Source organism: Drosophila virilis, chromosome 2 (assembly GCF_030788295.1).
Source record: "Drosophila virilis strain 15010-1051.87 chromosome 2, Dvir_AGI_RSII-ME, whole genome shotgun sequence".
NCBI classification, from domain to species: Eukaryota; Metazoa; Arthropoda; class Insecta; order Diptera; family Drosophilidae; genus Drosophila; species Drosophila virilis.
In genome coordinates, this window is record NC_091544.1 from 12,172,039 (window position 1) to 12,187,264 (window position 15,226).

Below are 15,226 nucleotides of genomic sequence, written 5' to 3' on the forward strand. Positions count from 1 at the left end.
TGTAGAGTCAGAGATTTTAAGCTTTTTATGGCAGTTGCCTTTAGCGCTTAAGTAGGTGCAATTAAATATGACCCTTTCCTATTGCCAGTGCCATTGTGATGTCTGTTGCGGCTGTTGTTGTTGCTGCTGTTGATAAAAGATTGCACAATGTTTACGCACACACACACACACACACACACACACACACACAGACGCACCCTTGCGCCCTTGCCACACCGCTGCATTGCAACATTTTCGCAGTGTGTAATGCAAATTGCGGCCGATGCGGTAATTGCCGCTCATTATGGTCAGGCAAATGTGTTGGACAAGAGTGGGCGAACGGGTGAATGCGGACTGGCAATGCCAATGCCAATGCCAGGAGCCTGCTGATAAGACAAATGCACGGCGCTGTTGCCCGAACCGAAATCGCCACGCCCACCTAGCGCACTTTGCCAGCCCCTCCTTTAATGCAATTTTTACATGACCGGCTCCAACAAGCGAACATATTCGAATTGCAATGCGAGCTCCACTTGGTATGGGAGTTGGAGTTGGTGGCGATGCCGCGACCGGGACTGGGACCGGGACCGGGACCAGAGCCAGGACCGCGCCATCACATAAGTCACTTTAATGGGCTTTCAATGAGGTGTGCGCCAAAAGGGAGGGGGCTGGCTGAATATTACACACAACATTACGCAAATGCATTAATGGCATTTTAATGTTGAGGTATTTTACAGGCCCAGCCTTTTGGCTGAGTCCAAGCACCCGGGCCAGGTAGTGGGCTCCAGGACCAAATGCCCAATGGCACGCCAGCAATGCAAATTAAAAGCAAAAACTATACAAAAAACTTTAAATTACTAAAAACAGTTGACACAACTTTAAACCACAGACGCCGACATCAGCCCCCAACCACCCGGTGGCAAAAAGGTAGCGAACCAATGTGGTGACAAGTCAACGTGCCACTTGGGATGGGTTTGGCTGGGTGAGGGTTGGCTCGCTCCAATGTCTGCACTGACACCAGCAAGTTGCACACACACACACACACATAAGTAAATTTTCACACAAAATTCAAAGTGAAAATGATAAATTATTTTTGGGGCACACATTCAGAGGCAACCAAAAGGCAACGCCGCAAGAATTTTGCTTGGCAAGCTGAAAGTTAAGAAAGCAGTTGGGCTAAGGGATTATAGAACTATACACTCATACACACACACACACACATATATGTGTGTGTCTCGAGTGAAAGTACAAAATTTTAAATCGTTTTTCGTGAGATTTATTGTGGCTCTGGTTAACCGCGCCACCCCTGCCCCGCCTAACTCTTACGGCTGCCAAATTTATGCGCCTGCGTTAGTCATCTCGCAGGCATTTCAACAATTTACACCTCAAAAATATTTATGTCGCCAGCCCCCGCATGACGACTTAAAGGTCCCGCATCAAACTTAATTTGCTGGAAAATTTTAGCAATTAAACAAAACATTTCTACCACGAATATTACGAGCTCGGACTCGAGCACATATGGCCGGACATTGAAATTAATTTCGACTGCTGCCAGACAAAGGGGCAGCGGTTGAGCGGTAGCAACGTTATGAACTTTGACACCTCATGCAACAATTTTGCGGTTGACAATGAGCCCGAATAACCCTTGGCCAAAAATGGAGCCCAGCTCAGTGGCTTACATACGTTTACACCTAGGCTAACTGAGTTGGCCTGCTGCCTATTTTTTTTTACTGTTCGCTTTACTTTTTCACATTTAATGAGCCCAGACCGATGTCGGCATCAACATTATTATTTCAAATAAAAGCGCATTATGCTGGATTATCAACTGGACTTTAACCAAAACCCACACACATGCACAAAATGCCGCCTCTGTGGGCTAAGCACAAAAAAAAAAAAGAAAAAAGGTGGAAAATGCGAAAACTTAATTTTCAGCTGGTATGCCATGTATGCCGCATTTCGGACACAGGACACACGACACCGGATACTTGACCACCACAGCATCCAGCACCCAGACGCATGGGAAACCCGCTCAAGGGTTGCTTAATGAATGTGTGTGTGTCCTCTAGCTGGGAACCCTTATGGGGACATGTCCGGCGACCGCCTTGCAATTAAATGTGAAATGTTGAAAATAATTTGCATTACGTATGCGCCCCGTCTAACGGCTTATCTCATGCAATTAAGGTAGTTGGCAAAAGTTGACGGTGACGGTTTATTTGCCGGCATTTGCATACATTTTTGGGAAATTTAATTAGTGCAAGGATTTAATTATGTCATCCTCCCAGTGCCAGGTCCATTGGATGGAAGGGGGAGGAGAAGAATGAGCTAGAACAGAAGGAGGAGGAGATGGTAGAACGATTTCTCCAACCACTAACAGCTCGAACTGTCAATTGTTCAATGAGTCGTGCAATTTTATTTGCATTCCCATCAATTTGTTGCGTTTTCCAGTCGCCGTGCTTTATTATGCATTCGCACTGTAACTGAGGACAAAGGACTCGAACGCCATCTGCACTCAATTTACCTGCATTGTCCTGCTGGCAATTTTTTCATATATCCATATATATATATACATATATATATATTTTTACACTTGAGATTTTTGGGTTTTTGTGTTATTTTAAATGCAAAAGCGCCGCTGACAATAAGCGGAAATGAATTATGTTTGAGGCTAGCTGGAGCGGGAACCCACCAAAAAAGCCTGCACTGTGCCACAGTGCCGATGGATGGTGGCTACTGCCTGACCCACCGTTGAGGTGGTGCAACTTCCAGAGCCTGTGTTTGTGCCTGTGCCCGTGCCTGAGCCGGTGCCCACTTTGTGCATTGTGCGAGTGCATTTCGCGTTCAGTTTATTGTGTGTTGGCCACGCAGCAGACAAATAAATCAATGACAGCCCGACTTTATTGTTTTGGTCACAAAAATATTGCTTTTATATTATTAAATAGCAGCGCTTCTTCGCCTGCGTATGCCTACGGCGATGCCGTCGATCGTGCCGTGCTGATATATAATACAAAAACAAAAATAATAATACCTATAGGGAATGCCAGCAGGAGTTGCACCAGCCGGCGCCGGGAGGGGCAAGTCAGCCACATTCAGTGGCTTCTATATATTAAATGTGCTGCGGTCTCTATTGACAAATTTTTGAATGATGCATTGCCCGTTGCGGTAGATATGCAATAAAAACCGTTAATTGTTGTTGTTAGCCGCGGCAAGCGCTTGAATCCGAGCAGCGAGTGCCACAACATATGATAAAATATTATGATTTGCATACATATTGCATTTCAATCAATGTATAAAGCTATTTACGTAGAAGTATTTCACAGATCGTAAGCAATATTTAACTATAAACAAAGAAACAAAGAACAAACCAGTTGTCATCTTGCATTCAAAAACAATTTCCTTGAAAAGCTTCTTTAAAATTTTGATCTGACAAAGCAAGGGTTTAAGCAAAATCTTATGTTAATATAATATATATATATTCACCATGAAGAACTTAATTTAAAGCTTTTAAATAAGAATGGAAACAGACTCTGGTTTAAGGGATGTAAGCAAAGGCTAAGGACATGACCATTTCTTTCGGTCTTGCAGCTTATCGAATGAAGAAAATCAAATGCCAAATGCCAAATGCATTAACTACTTTCAGTACCAAGCCGTAAATTGCCAAAGCTTTAATTTGTTACAAGTACTTAAATATTAAAAAAATAAAATATAATTCAATTTAAATTCAACGGCAGACACTTTCACTTGCTCGGCAGCGGAAACGGCAGCAGCTGCCCAAGTGAAGTCCAAGTTGAAACTCTCAGTCTCAGTCCACAACACCCCACAACTAGTTGGAATCAAGTTTATGGCTAAACAAATTCGAAAGCTCGAAAACTGAAACTCAATTTTTGCACAACAATGCGTTCATAATTACTGTGCGGATAGTCAACAGGCACACGAAATCGAATCAAATCAGAAACTTTAAATCTTGGGGCTAACTCGGGCAGCAGCTGCAACTAAACAGTGAATCGACCTGCCCCCGGCCACGGTTTGCCTCGTTGGCGGACACGGGCTCATTCAATCGTCAGTTCCAGCAATTACACGCATTTTGCGCAATTTAAACCAAATTCTAACGACAGCTAACAACCAGCCGGCAACCGACAACCGACAACCGGCAACCAACAAGCAACAACCAACAAGCGGCAAGCGGCAACCTTTGCTGCACCTTGGACCAGCTGAAGCAAACATGGAAAGGTCTGCGTAGGGGAATGATGGTGGGGTCAACAGCAGCAGCAGCAGCAGGCAGGACCAGCCAGGCGTTTGATGAACAAAAAGTAGCATACTGTAAATCAAAAAGTAACTTGCCGTACGGATGTCATTCGTTGCAGATCGTTCGAGCGCAAAATTTAACAATGACACAAACACAAACTTTGGCAAAAGCAACAACACAACACAATGGAACATGATGACGCACGCAGCAGCCATTTCCACTCAGTGGCACACAAGATAATACCTTACAACACACACCTACAACATACGGCCAAGCACACACACACGCACACACGCGCATACACACAGTTGGGCATTGACTTTGGCTTTTGGGGCATAGGGGCAAAAGTTGCTCATGCAGAAGCTGTCATGTCCAGCACTCAAATTTCTAATGCTGGCCTAAAGGGCTGTGCGGGCGGGTGTGCTTGTGTGTGCGGTGCGTGTGTTCAGGCAACACTTAAAAGTCACACGGGCGTGGCAAGTTAAATGAAATGCACATTGATGTGGCATTTGTGTGTCCTTTTGGCTGCTGCTGCTGCAAGTGACAGTTGCGTCAGAGCATGGGGTTACGATACGTATAGAGTACGTCCTTGTGGCACGCAGGTAGCTGACTGCCTTTGACGCCAAATGAGATAAATGCAAGCCCAAGCCCAGCCAAAAGAAAAGCGCAACCTGTGGCAACAAATGGCAGCAGCTGGTGTCGCCTCCTGGCATGCAAAGACACTGCCACAAGCAATGCCAACATAAAGTTCAATCAATAACCGTAACGATAACATTGTCAGCACAAAGACACAATAAACTAAAAGAGCAACACATTGATGACATACCGAATATTCTTTACTCTATACAATAAGTCAGAGCCATTTTCACATAACAGCATATGAATGGGTTTTTAGAATGTGAGAATTCGAGAGAAAATAGTTGTATAAAACTTGTTTCTTTAAAATTCGATCGACTTCAAATTCGACCTCTGTGAATGTTCATGCAAATTCACCACGCTCGGTGGAAAGTCGATCAAATTCACTTTTAAAATAATGTAATTCATCTTTTGCGGAAATTCATGTTGCTGGCTAAAAATGGGCTTGCCATGAACACAGCTAGAATTAAATGTTTTCACCTGAGGGAAATGGGTGGAAAAGAGATCTTTCAGAATAATTTTAGCCTGAGCAAAGCAGGCTAACACCCTTAATAATTATAATATCACTAAAGTTATAAAAAGGCATAAGCTGACGTTAGTCAAATTAAACCTTTAATATTGTAAAGACCAAGAAAGTTATTCGCAATTTCACGCAACGACTATACAAAAGAGAGTAAAGTAGAGTAAAGTAAAAGAAATCAGTTAAGCTTTTTACTCTCCGCAGTTACATATTTAACCCCTAAGCTGTAATACCCTGGCTGCACGTGTATTAAAATGTTGCAACTCTTTGGCGCGCAATTTCAATAAATTTTGCCGCCTGTTGACAAGCCGCAAAGTATGCTTTAAAAATGGCTTAGACCCTCTCTCTCTCTCTCTTTCTCTTCCTGTGTGACTGTGTGTGTGTGTGTGGCAGACGAGGACAAGGCAAGGCAAACGCGATTTTTATCGCAATTCAATAGAGTTTCCGTTACATTACGCCACGGGTTTTGTCTTGTTGCGGAACTAACAGCGCCATATTTGTATCCGTTCGACGTGTCAACGTGTATTGCTTCCGTTTGTTGTTTGTTATTGGTTTTGCCCGTGCAGCAGCAGGCGGTGCACCTTGCCAGGAGCCCAGACAGGCGCACACAGACACACACATGGTGTGTGCCAGATAGAGATAGCAACATAGACAAGCATTTGGGTTAAGGCGTTATTGAAATTTTATGTTGTCTGCGATTTGGGAGTGGATTTGCGTTCTTGCTGCTGATTTATGGCCTGTCGTTTATAGCGAAAGTTCACTTTAAGCAGCCCTTTAAAGAGCTTGCAGCTAATTACGCACCGCAAATAATATATTTTCTTTTTAGCATTGCGCCCAATCCCTTGCGCGGGGGTTGAGCTGAGCTGAGCAACGTCAAAGGGTTGGCTTATCTTTGGTCTGGCATTAAAAACTTTTCACTGGTTTTATTTTTCTTTGAGCTCCAAAATTGAATTAACGTGCGCGCTTTGCTGAAATGTCAATTTGGCTGACAGTGGCTGATAGGTAAAGGATAGAGGGCTGGGCCGGGGGCCGGTGGTAAGGGTAGGGGCAGAGTCACCTTGAGACAGCTCATTAGAATTCCGTTTCGACTTGAAAGTTGTTTGTCGTTTGTTTACCTTGAAATTAAAAATGCAAAAATGCTGGCAGACCAAACGATAGCAGATGCCGCTGCCGCTGCTGCTGCTGTTACTACTTTTTGGGGCAGCTCGCTCGAAGATGCAACGTTAAGTGTCTGCCAGGCAGCTGAATTATTTATGGCACTTGCCGCAGCAACAGCAACAGCAACAGATTACAAGATTAAATTATTGTAACAAGCGCATTACGTAACTACTTTGCATAATTTACCGCTACAAAAGGCAGCCAAGACACAGAGGCTGGGAAAAATAAAAACATTCATCTTGAGCTTAAGATGGGCCGCGACAGGCGGGCTCAGGAGCAGAGCGCTCCTGGGAGTGGCATACAAAAGTCGCCAGCCAAAACATACAATATATATATATATATATAGGTAAATCCTGGCCGACCTCTGCGTAGGTGACACTGACAGTGTCAAGGGTTCGTCCCGCCGGGCGTATGCGCAACATTTTTGTTTGCCACAATTTGTCACTGTTGGTAAGCGGCCGGTTTGCAGGCACTGTGACTGCGCGCGCTACCGTCTTCCTCGACTGTCTAATTTGCATTTTAATTTAATTTTTTCCATACCGCAAAATGTCAACAAAACGCCGCAGACGCTCTGTCGAGTCACTTGCAGACGTTGCCAAGTTCTTGCATCGCGGCAGCTCATCAGCAGAAGGGGCTGCCAGGTCGACTATCTGGTATGTACCGGCGCGTCTTCTGTTTGTTTGTCTACAGCTTTTTCTGGGCGCACTTTTAATTGAGTCGTGCATATGCATGAGCACCGGCAACTCAATTAAAGCGATTGCCGCCCTGAACTTCAACTTCAACTCCAACTCACTTTTTGTGGCATGAACTTTGAGTCGCTGACAAAATCAATGTGAATGCGACATTGAGCTGAATGCGAATCGTAAAACTTCCATCGATTTCCCGAACATAAAATGACGATATTGTCTGCCGCATAAAATTATGACTGCCAGCCAACACAACTGAGTATGATTGGCTAGAAAATGCTCTGGACACCAGCTGCTACGAAACAAGCTCCAATCCACGCTCCAATGTACATAATCTTAAGTTACTTCAATTAATACTATGTAAGCCGAATAAAATTAAATAAATTTGGAGAAATCATAACCAAGTAGGTGTATACATAAATCAAATATCAAATCATACAAGAATCAACTCATATATTCACTTCATGTTAGCATGCCCATTTTCAGCTAGCCATATGCTTACAGGGTATAATCACTTCGAATTGTCATAAAATGGCTTGCGGTAGACAAAAGAAATGCGGCGACCTTTAAGCAAATACAAAGAGCGAATTTATGACGACAACTTGTTGTGGTCGTCCCCTAATCCCCCACCAACGCACCCTGCAGCTGTAATGCTACGCCGAATGATACATGTTGCATAGAGGGTAAGGTGGTCGGGCAGCTCGTCTGGCATGCTTTCAGCTTTGACTTTGCCATTTTGAACATTGTAAATTCTAAAAACTGTCAGGCTAACCAATCGTGCAACCGTTATTACCTGTTGGCTGGCTCCCGGTTGAAATAAGCTGCGGAGGTGGCGCATTGGCCATTTGGTGTACGTGCCACCATTGCGTTTGCAATGGACGCGCTTCCGTTTAGGAGTCGCAACGTCACGGCTCATAATTCCCTGAATTTATGAACTGTAACGGAGCGTCTAGTCTGACAATGAGCAGCCCAGCAGACAGAGAATGGTAATATACAGCGCTTAACAGGTTAGAGCAAATGAAAATGTGGTTATTAAAAGAATGTGCTTAGCTTTCAGTATATGTACGCACAGCTGACAGCTGCAGTTGTCAGAGATATAGCCGGGGCGAGCTCTACTTTGCTATTATAATAATATAACATATGCAGTAATGTTTGAAGAAATTTTATACTTCAACGATATTTAAAGTATTTTTTGATGACGCAGACTCAACCAAGTGATTATGGCATATGTATAAAGGCGACTTGCTGACTACAATATAATTCTTTCCATAACAAATTTCTCGTTGCCCGCAGAGAAGTCTTCAAATACACCTTAACGGCAGGCTCAAGTACAGCCGAGCTGCCTGGCACGTACTCTGATTGAGTTCACGTCGCTCCCCTCACCATATCCTCAACTAATTTGAAGACAACACTTAATCTGCACAATGAGATAAATACCTTTTGTGGCCAGGCGGTGGGGCATGCCAAGCACACCCACCCACCTGCCAGACTGACTGTCTGATGGTGCCGTTACTGTTATCAAGGCACTTGGCACGCTCCCGAATTGCCACTTGAAACAAATTGCCGTTGCGCAAAACTTTGGCGACTTTGGCACGCAATGCCAGTGAGACTTAACGAGAATGGGCCTCACAGCGTTTATTACCTGACATTCGCCTGATTCCAGCTGCCATTCTTCAGTTGTCCTGTCGCTTATCTCGAGTTGTTAATGTATTAATTGGAATTATTTTTCATTGCCTTGTCCACTCCGCCCGCTGCTGGCTGCAAATATGTTTGACATGCCAAATTTAGTGGAAAATTGTCGCATGTCATTGGGCAAATATGCAAGTGAAATGCTACGTGACTTCATTGCCAAAACACAAATAGAAACCCGAGCTAGTCCTGCCAGCTGCCAGGGGGGGTGGACTATGCGACAAATTGGCCGGCGGCAGTGGCATTTCCTCCGCTCGCGCACACCGTTTGCTGTTGCGTTTTCTATTTTTCTTTTAATGCTGCAGAGAAATTTAAAAAACAAATCACACACACCTACAAGCACTCAAACCCGCAAGACAAATTTCCGACATATACGTTTTGGGTCGGAAGTGCACACAAGTTGGCTGCGTCTCAAAGGACAGCACACAAACACACACACACACACACACAGGGAGTGGCAGCCGGTAATGGAGTGGACTTTATTTGTGTTGTTGCTGCAACGCATCAGTGGACGGCTGCTGCCGACTGGCACCTTGTGGCACGCTTCGACAACGCCGACGACCGGCCCATTTGTCAGCCTGTACAGTGTGTCCTGCCATGTGCAGTGCATATCAATGTGTGCACCAAGTTTTCTAGTTTCTAGGCAACGGAATTTCTGTATACCCTGCAGCCAATGAGAAGGAATGAAAACAAAGTGTGTATTAAAAAATGCAGAAGAATCCTTAGAGTATACAATTATTCTTTATACGATAATGTTGGAGGCCATCCACAGACTATTCGATCAAAGACTTTTATCGATTAAGATACACGACCACTTATGCGTATCTCGGGCATATAATAATAGGTGTGTAATCAAAATTTCAATGTACGTTTTTCAGTTTCAAAGTAATTTATAATCAAAAAACAAGCTAAAGAGGTCCAACCAAAGACCATCGCTGTGCAGCTATTAAAAACATGCGAGCTTCCTTATGTGTATGCTTCGGTAGATATACTCCAACGGCGTATGTTGATCACCAAAACGCACGTACATACTAGACTCTGTTTTCACAAAATTTTACAAGGGGTACAAATTTAACCAAGTCACAAAATCGATATTTATCGATATTACGAAAATAGAGATATCCATAAATAAAAGGTAAATATTTAAAATTTAAAATCTTTGGTGTTTGTAATCAGACTCAGTGTCTCTTCATCGAGCACACTCGATAGCGCGCTACTATATTATTTTTGTAATCAGTACTATATTTTATTTGTAATCAAAGTCACTTTGTTACTGTCTGTCATTTATTAAACTAGGGTCTTATGCTTGAATGCGTTCGAAAAAATTCTCAAATATCAAATAAACATTTTCTGGCTTACTAATTGGCAATCAAACAAACTTATTATGGAGTACATATTGAAAGTAGCCGAAGAGGTGGATCAACAATGGGCGGAGATGCATCATCAGCAGGAGGAAAACAGTCACTACAAATCCGTTTTTACACTCAATGGCAAATCTATTTTGTCACCCTTGGTAAGTGATCAAGTGAGTAAGCGTGCAAAATTCAGCTCACTCCTTAAATATATGAACTCTATGTAGATGACACCTGAGCGGCGGCTGGAGATGCAAAAACACCGTCTGGCCGCTATGGCGATAGAGGAGCAGGTGGAGCGTCTGCCCAAGCTGTCAGGTGCAGACAAGATGCAACATTCGACGCACATAGCAGGCGGCGGCTGCTGTCGGCTTGTGGATGCCAGCACCAACACGGAGCTTGTGCAACAGCCGCTGGCTGTCGTTGGTCGCATCAAGCAGCCACTGCAGTTCTCGGAGACGCTGATCTATGACAACAAATGCAATGCCATCATCAAGTTCATCAAGCCCGTAGGGTCGCCGCTCAAGAAGTCGCCGGTGGTGCAAATGCTGTGCGAGGAATTCGTAGAGATACAGCCTCAGCACGCAGTGCTTAGGGAGCCCGATCTCTTATATGCAACGCTTTCGGCAACCTCGCTGGAAACGGCTGAGCCTATGTCAAAGCAGCTGCCTGCTACCGGGTGCAGCCCTTTGCAGCCGCAGGAGCCGTCAGCGTGCAACATAATTCCAAACGCCGAACCCGAACAGAAAGCAAATAAAAAGCAGTGTGGATTTGAGGCCATTCGGCAACTATTGGACGTCGCTCAGCTACTGAAAAAATCAATTGACCAGCGCGACCGCGAACTGCTGCAACGTGCCATTACGAGCCCTGCGCTGACCACGAAAGATGAAAAGGAGGCCAACAATGTGCCGCCCAATAGCAGCAGCGAGCGTTGCGAGCGATTGCATCCGCAGCTGTGGAAGCGCTACCACTCCTATCCGCTTGGCTACAAATTGAAGCTGATGGAAATGGTGGCACCAAGTTCTCCCAATGCAGCCGCAACTGCGGATACGGATTTCTCAAGCGTTGCTTCACCGCCAAGCACCATGTGCAGCAACAGCAAGATCCAGGTGAAGCAGCAACACTCAACGCCGGAGAAGCATCGGCCCATCAAGGTGGCCAAGACCACGCCGCAGAAGCGGATTGGAAACAACAACAAGTCCGGCAAGCGAACACCTCGCTCCAGCGGCAATGTCAGCTATGCCGCGCACGCCTCCTCCCATGCCAATGTGCAGATGGTGGGCAGTGACAGCAGCACGCGGATGAGTAGCACACAGCGGCGCCTTAGCTATGATCCACGTGCAACGCTCAAGCGTGAAGCGGCTTTGAAGAAAGTCGAATCGAGCGGAAGCTGCGCCACTCAGTCAATCACGACATCCCCGTCCAACAGCAGCGCGGGTCCTATAGCTACTAGCGCTGATTGTAGCACTGCGGAGCAGATCAAGCGCAAAGTGCTAGAGGAGATGGAGCAGCAACAACGGCAACGCTTCCAACAGCTGGTTGCGCAACAGGCAGAGGAGCAGCAGCGCTTGCAGACGGAGTTCCTGGCACAGCAACAGCTGCTGATGGAGCAAATGCTCTGCGACATTAGCACCATTACCTATGACAAGGATGGGCAATCGGATCATGCCAATTCTGAGACCAGCTCGATCAACTCTTTGCCGCAGAGTCGCCTCGACTTGGCGCTCGATGAGCCCGAGTCTGGCCTATGAAATCAGTTATATGCATGTATATGTATACGTATATGTATATGCGTGTTAATAAAAATATAAACAAATCTATGCTAATTCACACATCATAAGTGCGATAAATCCCAGCCGTGAGCTGGCGGGAATCAGACGCCGGCAACGAACACGCCAAATTTAGCCGAACACCGCGTTGGCGCACCGTTTCTAATTATGCCCAACGTGGCCGTCTGCCGCCATGCCACACAAGTTGCAAGTTGCCAGAACAGAGACGGAGCTGCCACTGCGTGCCTCTTGCCCCCAGCCACACCTGCGCTGGCAACTCACGTTGATGTCTCTATAGGAGAATTTGCTTGCTTCTTTCGCCCATAACTCGGCGTGTTATTAAGTGTAGGAAATTAAAATTTCATAAATTGTTACGGTTTATTTAGAGCAACGCCGGCGAGCTTCCAGTTTTTGCCCGCACTCGTTAATTGCGCCCGCCCCATACAAAGGTGGATGCAGTGCGTCGGAGCCAGAGCCATGATTTGCGCATTTCGGAAACTTGCGATATTTGGTGTAAAGTGGACGTGGACATAATTAAAAGCACTTAAGTCGTCCGCTTCTGCTGGCGGTGGTGGCGGCTATTGGAGCACCGCCAAGTTGGCAGATGCACTTGTAGATTGTTTTGGCCATTTGAATGTTGCGTGCGGGCCGATTGTGATCGGGCCAATTGGACGGCGAGCAATCATTTGAGATCAGCGACGGATGAAATGTGCTTTAAATGATGAAAATGCAAATACCAAAAATAGCTAGCAGGATGAGCATGTCATGTGCAGACGTGGGCTCCCTCTTTTTAATGTGAACTAAAAATTATTTCAAAATGCATTTAACTTGTGGCTTGTTCTATTGAACAATCGTTCATCGTCCGAATTATAAATTCTAAAATCATTTCAATTATATTTAACAAAACAAAACATGCTGCTAAAAAGGGTACAAAGTGTTGACTAAGGTGTTGAAAAAACAGTAGAAAAAAGTGTTGAAAAAAGTGTTGAGAATTGTGTTGAAAAAGTGTACAAAAATTCTTGAAATGTGCACAGAAAAGAGTTAAAATAATTTTGAAAAAAAAGAACAATTGTTTACAACTGTTGAAAAAGAGGGTTTCTTAGAATGTGTTGTCGTAGTTTTCATAGTGTCATAGTTCATAGTGTTGAAAAAATGTGGAATAGTGTTGATAACGTATTGAGAACAGAGTAAACAATGCATTGAAACTAAAACTACTGTAAGGCTTTTTAAAAGTTTATAAAAGTTTTAACAATGGGTTGTGTGGTACCTATTCACGAAACATTTTACTTATGCCTTTTAAACTTTTGTAATTTATATTTATGAAATACATAATTATTAAATACAAATATATTTAATTTGTATTTGAGAAAACCATCAGCTCTATTGCTAGCTCTACGATGAAGCTAAGAACTGCCTCGCACCTCAGTAGAATATTTATATAATTTGCATTCACAAGTTAATGAAGTTCTAAATAGTTTTGCCTAATCTCGTGTTTTTTCACTTGGCTAATCACACAAAACTTGTTAGCGGCAAAGAAGCAATCATTGCCAGTTGAAAATTCAGTGAAAATAATTTCGCGCTTCGTCTACGAGCTTATTAAATGAACGAGAAGTGCACAAGAAACCGGCATTAGGATTTCATGACTAAAATAAACATAATCAAAGTAATAACTGGCGCGGCCCAACTACCAAAATCCGAGTGTGCCCAACCCACATACATGCACATGTGAAATTAATCTTGTTTATGTTGCCAGTCGAGCTGTACCCGCAGGAGGTTCCAAGGACTCGTGTCGAAAGTTGGCGCCCAACTTTGCTGCCTTTTCTGCAGAAGTTATCCTCGACAAAGTTATTTGAGTAAAAATAAATAAAATCGAGTGATTTCACATTTGGTGTGGGTATTGGTATATTGGTAGGTATATAGTTTGGGTCTAGGCTCATAGTTCTAAGCATGCTCCCTGAACTGTGAATGTGAACATTTAATTTAAATATTTTACAGCATTTTAAAAAAATATATACGCGCGAAATGCGCACAACTTTGATATATGCAAATGGTACTCGGTGGCGGGTTGTGTTGTAGCGAGTGCGAGAGTGTGTGTGTGTGTGTGAGTTGCGTGTGCTGTAGGTGTTCAATAGACAAGGCGCAACCCTTGTTGGCTTATCCTGCACAGCATCAGCGACGTCGTCATCACATAATCTGCTTATTTTGCAACATAAGTGAAAAGTTCTGTCAACAAAATCAAAATCACGAAAAATTTGTTTGCCGTTTAAATTCGATTTTGATCCTATTTATCCTGTAAATTGCAGCAATTGAAAGGATTTACTGTGAGACGGCAAATCGACGACGATAGCTTCTATAAAATGCCCCCATCCTTCATATTACTCTGGCGCTCACTTGAACAGACTTTCTCCGCCCGCCTTTTTGGGCAAGTGTTTGATTTTGAAATTACCTTTTATTGGCGTTGCGTGTGTGTTTGGGGTGTGGGGGGTGTGTGTATTTGTGGGCGTGAGTAAGTGGTGGGGGCGTGACGTATGACGTCTGACCGTGTGACTGTGTGTGTGTGTGTGTATATGTAAGCAATAGTAAGGGTATTAGCATGCACAGCGTATTATTCAAGCCAGGACATGGATATGGTCACAGCTTTAAGCAGAGAACTGACCCCGCTGTGCCAACCAGATGATATTGAAATTCAATAGCTGCAGCTGCAAAAATACAAAAAAATAAAACAAAAAGAAGAAATCACTTCATAGACGACCGGCGACATAGCCGTGTAGACAAAGTAGCAAATACAAAGGAAACATGAAATGGAAATTGGCGACGACGACAAATGGAAATCCCCAAGTGCGGGTCAAAGAAAATAAAACTTTATGCAAATGCGCCACTTTGGCCGTAAAATGAAATAGTCCCCGGCCAAATTATACCTGATGCCTGATGAGCTGACTTGCAATTGCCGTGAATTGAAACAAAAGGGACAACCACCCCATCCCATCCGATCCAGCCCCATCCACAACCAGGCCCCTGCCCCAGCTCGTAAACTTTTACTTAAACTAGGGGCTGGTCTGTAGTTTGGGAACCAGCGCAGGTGACTTTAAGTTGCAAACTTTTCCATTTTACCTACTTTTTTGTTGCCATTTGGCTACTCCCCTGCCAAAAGTGCCTCACATTCCGCTACGGAAGTTGTTACGGACACGTTTTGTCGC

The 15,226-nt window shown here is 44.2% G+C and overlaps 1 protein-coding gene across 1 annotated transcript; it reads left to right on the forward strand.

The window, feature by feature from the left end:
• Positions 1 to 10,184: 10,184 nt before the first annotated feature.
• On the forward strand, positions 10,185 to 12,080 carry LOC6629435 (uncharacterized). The gene is made up of 2 exons (XM_002054034.4): positions 10,185 to 10,421; positions 10,488 to 12,080. Exons 1-2 carry the CDS (start codon positions 10,293 to 10,295, stop codon positions 12,009 to 12,011), a joined length of 1,653 nt encoding a protein of 550 aa, XP_002054070.1. The 5' UTR covers positions 10,185 to 10,292; the 3' UTR covers positions 12,012 to 12,080.
• Positions 12,081 to 15,226: the final 3,146 nt, after the last annotated feature.